The 15,361-nt window shown below is 42.5% G+C and overlaps 1 protein-coding gene across 1 annotated transcript; it reads right to left on the bottom strand.

Annotated features, from left to right (window-relative positions):
• Positions 1 to 399: 399 nt before the first annotated feature.
• Positions 400 to 13,843, bottom strand: LOC142312577 (trypsin-like). Its single transcript, XM_075351566.1, has 6 exons — positions 13,804 to 13,843; positions 12,190 to 12,361; positions 11,700 to 11,953; positions 11,404 to 11,540; positions 8,751 to 8,892; positions 400 to 539 (listed from the first exon to the last, which is right to left on the bottom strand). Exons 1-6 carry the CDS (start codon positions 13,841 to 13,843, stop codon positions 400 to 402), a joined length of 885 nt encoding a protein of 294 aa, XP_075207681.1.
• Between the last annotated feature and the right edge of the window lie 1,518 nt (positions 13,844 to 15,361).

Below are 15,361 nucleotides of genomic sequence, written 5' to 3'. Positions count from 1 at the left end.
TGCCAGCCTCACTCTCGGGAGGCCACACCATCTAACTGCCTGTACCATCTTCCCCAGACGCTTGCTAAACGGCAGTGGCGGTCATCCATCACCCTGACCACAATACCGAGAGTGGCGTCACCACACAAAAGTAAGCAACCTGACATACCTGTGGCCAGAAGGGTCCCTACAGAGAAGTCCCCGCAGTGTCCCGCAGGCGACCGCTGCACCGCTGTGGTGGGCACCAAGTTTATATTTCCTTCAACAAGGACTTGTTTTTGAATAGAAGTTTATGCTGAACATCAAGAACTGTCTTAACCAGGGATGAACAAACCCAAACTGTAAGGTTTAGGGTCCATGCTGAACATGAGTGTTTGGGTCCCGAACCCAAACACAGACTTTTACCTGTACATCCGGTTCTTAATATGATTTGTCATCTGCATAAAGCTTGTTGAAAGTCTGCAGAGCAACCAATTTAGTTAGATTTTCCAGTGTGGGCACTTTTGGCCGTATCATAGCCATGTCAAGTATTGGCATTACTGTCATTGGCCAATTCACCACTGAAAAAAAAAAAAGTTTAAAAATTTAAAAAAGTTACGTGGGCTCCCACTCAGTTTTTGATAACCAGCGAGGGTAAACCAGATGGCCATGGGATGCCACCTCCAGCTGTCTGCTTTACCAAGGCTGGTTATAAAAAATAGTGGGGATCCCATGCCATTTTTTCTTATTTAAGTAAATAATTGAAAAAAAACAACTTGGGATCACCTCTATTTTTATAAAGCCAAGGTAAAACTGACAGCTGAGGGCTCTTATTATCAGGGTGGGAAGAGCCATGAAAATTGGCCCCCTCAGCCTGAAAATAGAAGCCAGCAGCCGCCCCAGAGTTGGCATATTTGTTAGATGTTCTAATTCCGGTGTTTTACCCAACTCATTCCAATTGCCCAGGTGCGGTGGCAATCGGGATAATATATATGGTTGATGATAGCTGTGATTGATTTGTCAAAAATCACAACTGCCATCAAGTCCTAGGTTAGTAATGGGGAGGATACTATGAGACTCCCTCATTACTAAGCCTGCAAGTGAAAACAAAAACAGAAAACGCCTTTATTTGAAATAAAAAAACACACACTCTCTTTCACCCCTTTATTAACCCCCCAAAAACCCCTGCAGGTCTGTTGTAATCCACACAATGTCTCACGATAATTCTGACTCTTTTACATCCAGAGGCTGCAGAGAGGGAAAACCCGTTTACTCACCGCAGCCTATGGGACACATTGATGGCAGTGGGGAAGAAGCGGTGATGTCACTCAAGTCACCAGAGTTCATAGCCGGGAACTCCCACTCATAACAACTGTGACCGTCGGTCAACCACTACCGGATTGAAGGACTGCTCTACTACCATGTCACTCAATCTAACAGTCCAGCAATCCAGCAACGGCTTCAGCTGAAGTCACAGTTGGTGATTCCCACTGTCCCCTTGTGCTGTGTGAGCTGCCAACTGTGACCTGAGCTGAACCTGCTGCCGGATTGCCAGACTGTCGAAGTGGCAGAGCAGTCCGGCATTGGGTTCACCGGCGGTCCCACTTGGCACCGTGGGAGCCCGGCTGTGAAATCCGGTGAAGTTAGTGAGGTACTCAAAGCTGGGCTCTCCCAATGTGTCCAAGAAGTTGCAGTTACCAAAAACCTTTTCCATCACTGCTGCCTCTGGATGTAGCACAGCTGTAATCGTCGTGGGACAACATGCGGATTACATCGGACTTGCAGGGGTGTTTTGGGGGTTTATAAAGGGGTGAAAGAGGGCATCTGAATTTTTTATTTCAAATAAAGGATTTTTCTTCGTTTGTGTTTATTTCTTTTGGCTTACATGGTTACACTGGTCCACTCATCTCTAGTTTTATCATATTGTTGTGTTTCTTTGCAATACGGATATTTGCTAGAATGTTGTTAAGAAAATGTACCACCAACTTCTGCATCAATTAGCTCTTGGCAGCACCATCTTCTAAGGTAGATGGTTAGCGCACAAAGGAGTTACACTCCAACAGATTGGATTTAGTGGCCTCAACAAGATTTACATGCAGAAAAATAAGTGCAAACTAAACCCTAGGCCATCTGGCCACTAAGTGAACACACATCTGCTATTGACAGGTCCTGGGCCCGATGCCCGGCACGTTCAAACTCCATAATTATTCCATGCCAATTTTCATGATGGTGACTCACACAGACTCGTATTTCCCTGTGTTTCAACAACTGAAATTAGGGGCTTTCTAGACTCCCCCGAATGGACTGGGGTCTTCTCTTCCCCTGTAATTCCATGAAAACATTTTGCAAACAGTCCTATCAAATTCTAAGTTATTCTTGGATGATAGGGCCACAGTTTATATGAACCCATCCAAAAGTTCTTAGTTCCACTCAGTTTGGGGGTATTCCTGGGCAGGGGTGCAGACGGTACCTGGGGGGATCTAGCTCTAGATCGGAACTTAAATGTCCAATATTGGTAAATAGAAGAAAAGGCATAAAAAAACACAGCAAATCACGAAATTCAGAAATCACATGAAATTCTCCCAAAAGCTCCAGGTCTCCATATAATAGTCACACAATAGTTTGCTCAGGTTCTCAAATATAATAACTTTAAAAAAAAAAATCAAAATATTTCAAAATATAAAATTATTTATCCCATATAATAAATGCCATAAAGAAAAATAAATTAAAATAACAAAAATGTGTTTTTTTATCTTTCCACCTTCCCCCCAAAATAGAATGAAAAATGAAAAAAATATCATAAGTGATACCAATAAAAATTAATTGACTTTGTCCAAAAATTATTTTGGGCAGGCTGAAAAGGGGTTTAACAAAAATAAATAAATAAATAAATAAAGAATAATAATAATAGTCACCCAGTCCGCACCGATCCAGTACAGTTCGGTCATCACCTTTGGTGCAGAGAAGACTTCACGAGACTATGATGTCGTGTGGAGTAGACACCAATAGAGGCACTGAAGATGGCACAGAAGACTAGACCAAAAATACAATTGGACTGGAGTGGAGCACAGCTGCATGGTGGGATTATTACTGACCAGGACAGTTAAATTATTTTTTTACCCACCCATTACTAATCTGTAAGTGAAAAGAAATCAGCAAAAACACCCCCAAAATCCTTTATTTGAATTAAAATAAAAAAAAAACACCCTCTTTCACCCCTTTATTAACCCCCAAAACACCCAGGTCCGACGAAATACCACAACGATTCTAGCTCTGCTACATCTGAGGTAACAGGTGGCAGGCATAGAATATGACCGCACCGCTATGAGCTTCAGACAGAGAATGAGCCGCAGTGATGAGCAGTGATGTCACTCAGGTTATTTGCAGTCACAGCTGGAGGTTTCCATAGTCCACCATCTGTGATTGCAGGTAACATAACCTCAGGTGATCTAATTAAACTCAGTAACCTCACTCAGGTGAGTTCACTGAGTTCACAGACCTGCATCTCCTGGCAGAAAACCATGTTTTTTACCAAAAGATGCAGATTTGGCGCTGAAATTTCAACAGCATATTCCTGCATCCAATCTACACCTCCTGGCAAAAAAGCGCATCACTTCTGCATGCGGTATGATGAGGTAATGATGTGATATTTTTTTTTTTGCCAGGATGTGTAGATTGGGTAGAGGAATATGGTGTAAAAATTTCATAACCAAACTTGCATCTCTTAGCCCAAAAATGCAAAAAAAAAAACAAAACGTTTTGACACCGTTTCGGTGTGGTTTTCTACAATGAGTTACAAATTTGGTGCTGAAATCTGGTGCAGACATTTCAGCACCAAATTTGCACCTCCTGGTAGAAAATTGCACTGAAATGACGTCAAAACTATTCTTTTCAATTTTTAGGTTAAGTGATGTAAATTTGGTGATGACATTTTAACAACATATTCATGCACCCAATCTACACCTCCTGGCAAAAAAGTGCAGCAAAACCACATGTGGTATGATGTAGTAGTATGAAATTTTTTTTGCCAGGTGTTGATTGGGTGCAGGAATATGGTGTAAAAATGTCAGCCCCAATATTGCATCTCATGGCAAAAAAATAGCTGTTTACTACCAGGATATGCAGGTCACTGAGTTTAATGAGGTCACTTGAGGTCAGGTTACCTGCAATCACAGGTGGAGGGCCATGGGAACCTCCAGCTGTAACCACAAATAACCTGAGTGACATCACCGATCATCGCGCAGCTCATTCATTCTATGCCTGAAGTTCACAGCGGGCGGTCATGTCGTATGGCTGTGCACTGTGCCTTCAGATGTAGCAGAGCTGGAATCGTGTGGATTACATTGGACCTGGGTGATTTGGAGGTTAATAAATTGGTGAAAGACAGTTTTTTTAAAAGAAAATATTTCAAATAAAGATTTTTTTTGGTGTCTGTGTTTATTTCTTTTCACATTCAGATAAGTAATGAGGTACCATGGCAATCGGGATGATCCTCGTAAAGTTCTGGGATTGTCACATCTAATGAATGGACAATCCTGGGTGGCTGTAGGCTGCTATTTTTAGGCTGGTGGGTCCAATAACCATGGATCTCCCCAGCTTGAGAATACTAGCCCCCAGCCGCATGTGGTTCCTCTTATTTTGATACATAACCAAGATAGGCACAAAGCTGGAGGCTGCAGCCTGTAGCCATATGCTTAATCTGTGCTGTATGATAATAATGGATGACCCTATGCCAATTTTTAAAAAATGTATTTGTTTTTACGCTAATCTGCAGTGACCTGCAGACAGGGTCTGTGATTGCAAGCAGGCAGACACAGTGTCACACAGGCTGGGGGCGCTGTCTGACTGCAACCAATTACAGATGTCAGGACTGCCAGTGGGCGGGGAAAGCAGTGCATATGCATGAGCAATAATGAGTAGCCTGTAAGTAGAATGAGCGGTCCAAAAGCAGTTACAGCTGCGCCAGAGACTCGGTAAGTATGAAGTGTTTGCTCTACACCCCTATCTCTTCTACCACCACTTTTAAGCGCTGGATTATGGTCCTCATAGACTTATATCTGGGATCAATTCCGGGCCAAACAGGTTGTTTTTTTTAAATTCAATTAGGTCCGCCAATCCCGGATATCTGCGAGTTTGCCCATCACTAGTTGATGGCTACACCCACACAACACTCAGACTTGCTAGGGAGAAACAGATGGCAAATTTTAGGTTCCAGTAATTCAAAAATTGGACCCAGCAAGTTCTAAGAAGATCAGGTGAGATTGGTCCGATTATATTAAATGTATATTGTGAAGGAATTGCAGCATCATGTATTCCTAGGATTTAATTGGTTCCTAGCGTGTTAAGGACCAAAATAGAAGTATTATGCTGTTCAGAAGCTAGGGTAAGGAAGGCGACCCAAACATCATCACCTTCAGGTGTATCTTTGGGATTAAGGTCAGCAAGGGTTCCCCTAGCCTGAGGACCAGTTTAGGCTCCCCTGTTCCTAGTGGTCCCATCACACCACATGACACATGCGCCTCCATCAGTGGACATTTTCTGGACAGGAGAGTTCTACAGACTATGAGGAATGAGAAGGAAAGCCAGTAATACTTGTGTTAATAAGTGCCACAAAATCATGTTCCTAACATATACAGTGCAGACCAAAAGTTTGGACACACCTCAGTCAAAGAGTTTTCTTTATTTTCATGACTCTGAAAATCGTAGATTCACATTGAAGGCATCAAAACTATGAATTAACATATGTGGAATTAAATACTTGCTGAGAACATTGATTGGCTGCAGCGTCCACGTGATGGATTTAAGACATTATTGCTGCTGTCAGGTAAGCAGAATACTCTCCATGATCCTCATCCTATGCACTCTCCAATAGACCGATCAACGGTCAACCTGTAGAGAGGAAATGGTAACTAATGAATTCCTACAGCGGCTTAGCAATGGTGGGACCTCTAATGAATACTCCTGAGAAGCCATTTTCTTTAAGGTTCACATGAAATTTGAGAAGATACAAGCTATACGAAGAAAATAAATCTCACGTTAGATTGGCCTAAATCAAGGACATAGCTATCGGAGTTTAGAACTAGAAGAACTAGAATGAAATACTTAACAAAAAAGTGTGAAACAACTGAATATATGTCTTATATACTAGGTTCTTCAAAGTAGCCACCTTTTGCTTTGATTACTGCTTTGCACACTCTTGGCATTCTCTTGATGAGCTTCAAGAGGTAGTCACCGGAAATGGTCTTCCAACAGTCATGAAGGAGTTCCCAGAGATACTTAGCACTTGTTGGCCCTTTTGCCTTCACTCTGCGGTCCAGCTCACCCCAAACCATCTCGATTGGGTTCAGGTCTGGTGACTGTGGAGACCAGGTTATCTGGTGTAGAACCCCATCACTCTCCTTCTTAATCAAATAGCCCTTACACAGCCTGGAGGGGTGTTTGGGGTCATTGTCCTGTTGAAAAATAAATGATGGTCCAACTAAATGCAAACCGGATGGAATAGCACGCCGCTGCAAGATGCTGTGGTAGCCATGCTGGTTCAGTATGCCTTCAATTTTGAATAAATCCCCAACAGTGTCACCAGTAAAGCACCCCCACACCATCACACCTCCTTCTCCATGCTTCACGGTGGGAACCAGCCATGTAGAGTCCATCCGTTCCCCTTTTCTGCGTCGCACAAAGACATGGTGGTTGGATGCAAAGATCTCAAATTTGGACTCATCAGACCAAAGCACAGATTTCCACTGGTCTAATGTCCATTCCTTGTGTTCTTTAGCCCAAACAAGTCTCTTCTGCTTGTTGCCTGTCTTTAGCAGTGGTTTCCTAGCAGTTATTTTACCATGAAGGCCTGCTGTACAAAGTCTCCTCTTAACAGTTGTTCTAGAGATGTGTCTGCTGCTAGAACTCTGTGTGGCATTGACCTGGTTTCAAATCTGAGCTGCTGTTAACCTGCGATTTCTGAGGCTGGTGACTCGGATAAACCTATCCTCCGCAGCAGAGGTGACTCTTGGTCTTCCTTTCCTTGGGGCGGTCCTCATGTGAGCCAGTTTCTTTGTAGCGTTTGATGGTTTTTGCCACTGCACTTGGGGACACTTTCAAAGTTTTCTCAATTTTTCCGACTGACTGACCTTCATTTCATAAAGTAATGATGGCCACTCGTTTTTCTTTGCTTAGCTGCTTTTTTCTTGTCATAATACAAATTCTAACAGTCTATTCAGTAGGACTATCAGCTGTGTATCCACCAGACTTCTGCACAACACAACTGATGGTCCCAACCCCATTTATAAGGCAAGAAATCCCACTTATTAAACCTGACAGGGCACACCTGTGAAGTGAAAACCATTTCTGGTGACTACCTCTTGAAGCTCATCAAGAGAATGCCAAGAGCGTGCAAAGCAGTAATCAAAGCAAAAGGTGGCTACTTTGAAGAACCTAAAATATAAGACATATATTCAGTTGTTTCACACTTTTTTGTTAAATATTTCATTCTAGTTCTTCTACTTCTAAACTCCGATAGCTATGTCCTTGATTTAGGCCAATCTAACGTGAGATTTATTTTCTTCGTATAGCTTGTATCTTCTCAAATTTCATGTGAACCTTAAGGAAAATGGCTTCTCGGGAATATTAAATAGAGGTCCCACCATTGCTCAGCCGCTGTAGGAATTCATTAGTTACCATTTCCTCTCTACAGGTTGACCGTTGATCGGTCTATTGGAGAGCGCACAGGAGGAAGATCATGGAGGGTATTCTGCTTACCTGACAACAGCAATAATGTCTTAAATCCATCATGTGGGCGCTGCAGACAATCAATCTTCTCGGCAATATACGGTACAGGACCACTGTCGTAAGTGATTATCTGCAGCAGTCACATGAGTTGTATGGGATGGCTTTGTTTACACTTAATAAACAGATGATGGGCCGTGAGGGCTCAGCCCACAATTTTGGACTATCGGGGCTAAAATTGCAGTTTTTATTTTATCTCACTTTAGTTGTTGTGGCCAAGATTTGAAGATCAAAGGATAATTCCCTCAAAATATGAAGGCTTGTGCTTTTTTGTGTTTATAATAAGTATGCAAAAAATGTACTTTTGAGTAGAGCCACTTAAAAAGGACTTGATTGGGTTTTGGTCTTGTTTTATTCCCACTGCTCACCTGATTAATCCATTGTTTTATATGTTTTTTAAATCCACCATACAGCTCCAGGCATATTGGCCTTTTTATTTAAATTTTTCATGGTGTTTTCTAAGGGAACATGGATAACAGGATCCTCGGGGGTGTGTCTTTAAGCAACTTTGCATAATTAACCTATCAGTCACGCAGATATAATATCAACATAGGAAAAGATTCACGTTTGGAACCATATGGTGGAATACGAAAAAAACCTCAGAGGAGCAGTGGGAAAAACTGACCACTATAGACTTACGAGTGGTGACAGAAACTCTTTAAATAGTTTTTCTAGTGAAATTTTCCAGGTTCTTTAGAACTCAATGAATCGATGTCTTTCTAGTTTAATGCTGATATACAATATACAGAGCCAAGTTTCTGACGTCATGCGAGAAGAGAACATTTAGCGCAATAATGTAAGTACACAACAACCATTTCACTGAGAATTTATTTTTTTTTTGGACGATTTATTCAGAGTAATTCCAGCCATTTCTCATTTTTGATACTTTCAATACAACGAGAATTGTATGTTTAATTTGACCAAAAATCATGTGTGTGTGTGTTCAAATTAGAGATTCCTGGTTGTATCAAGATTTCTACTAATTTGGTGAAAAAATAACTAATAATTACGCAAAAGGTCATTAATCCAATATATGTAATTGCAGACTTTGGTGTAGACCCACGGATTGTTTCTCTGCGCATCGCACCGATTTCCCCAGGACACAATTCCTTGCAGTTGTCCTTGGCACACAAGAGGTCCACCCTCGTCACCCTAGGCAAGAGAACACAGCCTATAAATAATGCTATTTTCTTATTCATCATACATTATGTTATTGTATGATTATCATTAGATACATCGATATTATTGATTCCTGCCCCTTCCTCTTCAATCCAAATTTGGCCACATTAACTTTTGCCCCATCAGGCCCAAAGAAAGTAACAGACAAGCTCTTGACCAGCTTGTTTGTACTCACGATGAGCCACATAAGGACACCTGAGCCACATAAGGACACTTGAGCTGCGCCTCGCTGGTCATGAATCATCCTGTTAGGACGGTTGGCCAGTGATCAGCTGATTTCTACTTACAGCTCACCTAAGGAGGAATGGCATCCTATGTTACCATCCACATTAGTGGGTTGGCTACAGGACAGGATCCTAAGTTCTCGTCCACATTAATGGGTTGTCTACAGGACAGGATCCTAAGTTCTCGTCCACATTAATGGGTTGTCTACAGGACAGGATCCTAAGTTCTCGTCCACATTAAAGGGTTGTCTACAGGATAGGATCCTAAGTTCTCGTCCACATTAATGGGTTGTCTACAGGACAGGATCCTAAGTTCTCGTCCACATTAATGGGTTGTCTACAGGACAGGATCCTAAGTTCTCATCCACATTAATGGGTTGTCTACAGGACAGGATCCTAAGTTCTCATCCACATTAATAGGTTGTCTACAGGACAGGATCCTAAGTTCTCGTCCACATTAATCGGTTGTCTACAGGATAGGATCCTAAGTTCTCGTCCACATTAATGGGTTGTCTACAGGACAGGATCCTAAGTTCTCGTCCACATTAATGGGTTGTTTACAGGACATGATCCTGAGTTCTCGTCCACATTAATGGGTTGCCTACTGGATGGGATCTTAGGTTCTCTTCCACATTAATGGGTTGTCTACAGGATGGGATCGTAAGTTCTTGTCCACATAAATGGGTTGTCTACAGGACGGGATCCTAAGTTCTCATCCACATTTATGGGTTGTCTACAGGATAGGATCCTAAGTTCTCGTCCACATTAATGGGTTGTCTACAGGACAGGATCCTAAGTTCTCGTCCACATTAATGGGTTGTCTACAGGACAGGATGCTAAGTTCTCGTCCACATTAATGGGTTGTTTACAGGACATGATCCTGAGTTCTCGTCCACATTAATGGATTGCCTACTGGATGGGATCTTAGGTTCTCTACCACATTAATGGGTTGTCTACAGGATGGGATCGTAAGTTCTTGTCCACATTAATGGGTTGTCTACAGGATGGGATCGTAAGTTCTTGTCCACATAAATGAGTTGTCTACAGGACGGGACCCTAAGCTCTCATCCACACTTATGGGTTGTCTACAGGATAGGATCCTAAGTTCTCGTCCACATTAATGGGTTGTTTACAGGACATGATCCTGAGTTCTCGTCCACATTAATGGTTTGCCTACTGGATGGGATCTTAGGTTCTCTTCCACATTAATTGGTTGTCTACAGGATGGGATCGTAAGTTCTTGTCCACATTAATGGGTTGTCTACAGGATGGGATCGTAAGTTCTTGTCCACATAAATGGGTTGTCTACAGGACGGGATCCTAAGTTCTCATCCACATTTATGGGTTGTCTACAGGATAGGATCCTAAGTTCTCGTCCACATTTATGGGTTGTCTACAGGACAGGATCCTGAGTTCTCGTCCACATTAATGGGTTGCCTACTGGATGGGATCTTAGGTTCTCTTCCACATTAATGGGTTGTCTACAGAACGGGACAACTCATTTACACAATTTGGCAAAGATACGAAGACCTGGAATGGACGTTTTACCCTTTATTAACACAGATTTTCCTTTTTTGTCTATATACATCCTTTTTAAGATTTACTGTTTTATACCCTAAACACCAATCAGCGCAATAAAGCTAAAGAATTATTGGGTTGTCCATTCCTGAATTTTGTTCTTCGAAAATGTCCTCTTCCAATGCTGCCCAGCCTGTCCTAAATCTTCCTCTATCAGAGGAATGGGTATGTGACTGCTGCAACCAGTCACTGACAAATGACTGCCTGTAGCGTTCATAGGTCCATGTAACAGTCTATACTGAGAATTCTGGTATTTATTTTTGGCCATTTTGGGATGTTTTTGAAAGAATAAAATCAGGTGGAACAACACCTCTAATAAGTGATATGCCCAATATTCATATCGGGGTAGGTTGAATTATTCCAGTCATCAAGACTGGTGATTATCTCGGCAGGCTTGATGAAGGGCATGGTGGAGTCAGCCGCTCCTGATTCATGATTCTGGATCATTTGATGAGAAACTACAATGAAATTTCTGGCATAAGAAATGCAACGGGTCATCATGAATTAGACGAGCTGTGGCATCATGCTTGGGAAACTATCGAAAAAATGCAAAAACTCTGAACTGTGCCAACATTTTTGCGACTTTTCTAAGCTTTTTTGCCACTTTTTGGGCATAAAAACGTTGAAGAATCAAGACCCATATGTATAGAACCCATATGGACTTAGTAGTAAGACTTCTTACCTTACAAGTAGCAAATTTACCAACACGTCCAGCGCAGAACATGTTGGGGGTAAGTCTTCCAGGGTAGTAGCTGGAACAGTCGTTACTAGTTACAGTGGGGCTTTCCAAGCACTGAAGAGTATATGATGGGTAGTAGGCTGTGGTGGAGAAATGAAGAAATATACATTACAGAAATAGAAGATGTGTAGAAACATTGGATGGAAAAAAAAGAATTGGGAGAGGCGGCACCTTGGGACAATTTCAATAAGACTGGTGTTGCATTCATGTTAAAAACCTCAATGTGAACCTGGCCTTACCATCAGAAGGAGACGTGTTTCCCCATCCGGACACGAGGCAGTGAGTACCGGCAGCTGCACAATGCGAGGGCAGTGACACAGAATGGACAACAGAATTTACAGAGATTTGTCTGGCCAATTTAATCATCATGATGTCGTTATCGAGAGTGTCTTCGTTAAAGTCTGGGTGTATGAAAATGCGGAAGACGTCAATAGACATCTCGGTACCTTCATGAGTCGTTATGTCATGTTCTCCCAGTACAACCTGGATTTTGCTACAAATAAGGGATAAAATGCAGCTGTTACTACAGTATAAATTCTAAAAATGCACATGCAGAAATGCGGAGGATAAGAAAGAGCAAGACACCAACATGGAGCAAGAATCGAATTGGAAAAAAGTAGTAAAATCTACATGACAGCCCATCTCCACCCCTCTTTAACTTTCATAATCAAGAAGAATACGACAGAAAAATGGAAGGAGAAATCGCTACAAATTGGAAGGTTGACTTACTTCTGATAACACTGTGCAGAGGTTAGGACCCACATATTGTTAATAAGAGCCCCCCCACAATAGTGTCTGCCGGCGACTCGCAGCGACACCTGGTATGGCACAGAATTCTTATAGCAGGTATAACCATTAATGATCTTTTCATCTTCTTCACCCTCGTAGGGCATAGAAAAAGCTGGAGAAAAATCCATATGAAGATACTTATTAATCAATGTCACATCTATACATCTCATTTATTTCATATACAGTCGTGTCCCGCTATACCACGGTTCACTTATTGCAGCTTCAGTGTATCGCGGCACCGGCAGTGGTGGTGGAGTGGGGTTACAGGAAGCAGGGGCAGTGGTGGAGCAGGCAATGCTGCAGGTGGTGTGGCGGGTTTCCTGGATGCTTGAACATCTAGAAACTGTCAGCTGTGCAAGGCTTCAAAGATATGGCGCCCGGAGTCAGCGCATGCGCAGATTGAGCTATTGGCTCAATGACAAACTGAGATCTCATCTGCGAATGGGTCACCTTCGTGCGCCATTTCCCTTAAGTTCACTACTGGGAGATCAATGGGCCGGAAGTGGCGCGTGCGCAGATGAGCTCTTCAGCCAAGAACTCAATCTGTGCACGCGCTGACTCCAGGTGCCATTAATGGAAGCTCTCACCACCGACATTTGCAGGTTGGTTCCTGCCTCACCGCCTGCAGTGTACAGTGCACAGTCCGGAGCATTTTCCCTGTCATCATTCTCCACCACCCCCCAGTAAGCTAGGTCCGGCTTATAAGACACACCCCTCATAAGTGCATCTTATAATCCAAAAACTACGAGTAAATAATAAAGTAAATATAACTCCGCTACTTCGCGGATTTTCACCTATCGCGGGGGTCTCTGGAACGTAACTCCCACGATAGATGAAGGATCACTGTATATCGAGAGATGAGCAAAATGATTTTCCGGAACCTGATCCAGCCACCACGTTGGGGGTCCTTGGCAGCCGGACCACAGCACTACATTCACTTGTATGAAGAAAAGCCAAACCCGTGTATTCGGGACATCACTGCAAGTATACAAATTGACCTCTTACTCTCATCACCAATTCCATGGAATTGTAACTGCATGTACATCACACACTGTCCTGACTCCGCAGTCTGTAGTCAAACAGAGCCACTGCACATTTTTGTCCAGATCCATATATATATATATATATATATATATATATAAAATAAAATGAAAAATATAGGGTTTTTTTCGGTGGTGCCAAGTATAAGTAAATATTCATATCTAAATTATATTCTTCTTCTTTACAGGCACATTGTACTGGTACTTAGAGAAACAGCTCGATGTACCAGTACACATCAAAACAAATCCCATTTTTTTTGCAACAGTTTTACACCAACTTGTCTGAATTACACTTTGGATTCTGGTGCATCTTACTCAAACTGACCCTGGATCCAGATTGGTTCACCTTTTACCCCCTGTCTAGCTTGCCAGATAGTGAGTCTACATTTTTCCAGGTCAAACTCAATACTATTGAGAGTGATCCAGTGGTCAAGCACGACGAAGAAGCCACCTCAAAGTTTGGGATCCAATTCAAAGCACAATTTTATACTATAAGACAAGTATAGAAACTCACCGCCCGCCACGAGGAAAGCGATAAACACAAGTCTTCTCATTGTGGTGATGTGTAATAGTACAGCCAGACGCCTAATATTTATATGATACGAGAGATTCAGGTAGAAGATCAAGGGCACCGGATACTTTTAGTTGTTTTTGCTGAATGAATAATGAATTATTACACAGATGGCTCCTTTTATTTATTTCACACGCGATAAATGGGAAATAAGGATGTTTATTTAAAAAAACAACATTTTATTGAGTGGGGGGGTGTTATGGTTGGCGAGATTTAGGAACATTATCTATTAGGAACATGTCAGGTTCTAAAGGAAGAAATATATTTCTGTATATTGAATGTTTCATAAAACAGTATCTCAATGGACTTGTATAGATGTCGCAGACCTCGAGGTGTTGCAATGTTTCACGTGGATAATAGAATTAAGCAAATCTCCTGACAATTCAATTAGATTGGCTCAACTAAGGTGGACATTTAAATTTGAGTCTATTAAGAAAAGCGCATCTACAATATTAGATAAGATAGACATGACGGAAAGCAGTGTTAGCAGCCACTTCTTATCTCTGCATTCGTGATACCTCCAGGACTTCTCTGATTTTCCACTATTTACCCTCCTCGTGCACCTAGTACTTATTGCTTTGGAATCCTCTTCTTACATCAGCACCCCTGGTGTCTCCAGTATTAGATCAGATAGACAGGGTGGACAGCAGTGTGAGCAGCCTCTTCTTACCTAAGTACCTGTGTTATCTCCAGTATTAGATGCAAGGAAAAAAAAAAAAATGCACGGTTTCGCTGCGCTGCTCAGCCTTGGCTACCTGAGGAAGGGGGAGGTTGTACCCCCGAAACGCGTAGTGGCATGTAAATAATTAATAAATCTACATCCCAAATAACCTTATCACTACCTTTCTGAGCAGCGCAGCGAAACCGTGCATTTTTTTTTTTTTCCTTGCATCTTTATCTCCCTTTGGGAGCTCACGGGGCTGCTGCAGCCAGAACCAGGATCGTACTATCCGTTTGAATCTAACACCAGGGGCTGGGGAATCACCGCATCTGTGATCACGGGACCATCCGACCCGGAGGAGGAGCTGCTATCAGACGCCGGCCCGGCGGCTGCACACTGCACGTGGAAACCCCGATCGTGTGAGCAGAGTCCTGCGGAGTCAGGAGGACTGGATCCCTGCTGACAAGGAGCGGTGAACTTGCGATCCCCCTTCAATACCACTATCAGTGTTGTACCTGACGTACAACACTATCAGGTGAGTGTGCACCTCACATTATACATACCTCGGTACATTAAGATCCCACACAGGAGCGCCCTCTCTCTCTTTTTTCACTCCAGTATTAGATGAGACAGACATGGTAGACAGCAGTGTAAGCAGTCTCTTCTTACTTTAGCACCCATGGTATCTCCAGTATTAGATCAAATAAACATGATGGACAGTAGTCTGAGCAGCCTCTTCTTACTACTTCAGCACTTCTGGCATCTCCTGCATTAGATGAGAAAGAAAGGGTGGGCAGCAGTGTAAGCTGTCTCTTCTTACCCCAGAACCTCTGGCATCTG

Source organism: Anomaloglossus baeobatrachus, chromosome 5 (genome assembly GCF_048569485.1).
Source record: "Anomaloglossus baeobatrachus isolate aAnoBae1 chromosome 5, aAnoBae1.hap1, whole genome shotgun sequence".
NCBI classification, from domain to species: domain Eukaryota; kingdom Metazoa; phylum Chordata; class Amphibia; order Anura; family Aromobatidae; genus Anomaloglossus; species Anomaloglossus baeobatrachus.
This window is presented reverse-complemented; position numbering and strand designations above follow the sequence as displayed.

Coding starts and splice junctions, on each gene's coding strand:
- LOC142312577 (XM_075351566.1), bottom strand. CDS start 13,843: ATGAGAAGACTTGTGTTTATCGCTTTCCTCGTGGCGGGCG. Junction 8,893..11,403: donor GTAAATTTGCTACTTGTAAG/GTAAGAAGTCTT, acceptor TCTCTTGCCTAG/GGTGACGAGGGTGGACCTCT. Junction 540..8,750: donor TTGGATTAATGACCTTTTGC/GTAATTATTAGT, acceptor TTTTTTTTTCAG/TGGTGAATTGGCCAATGACA.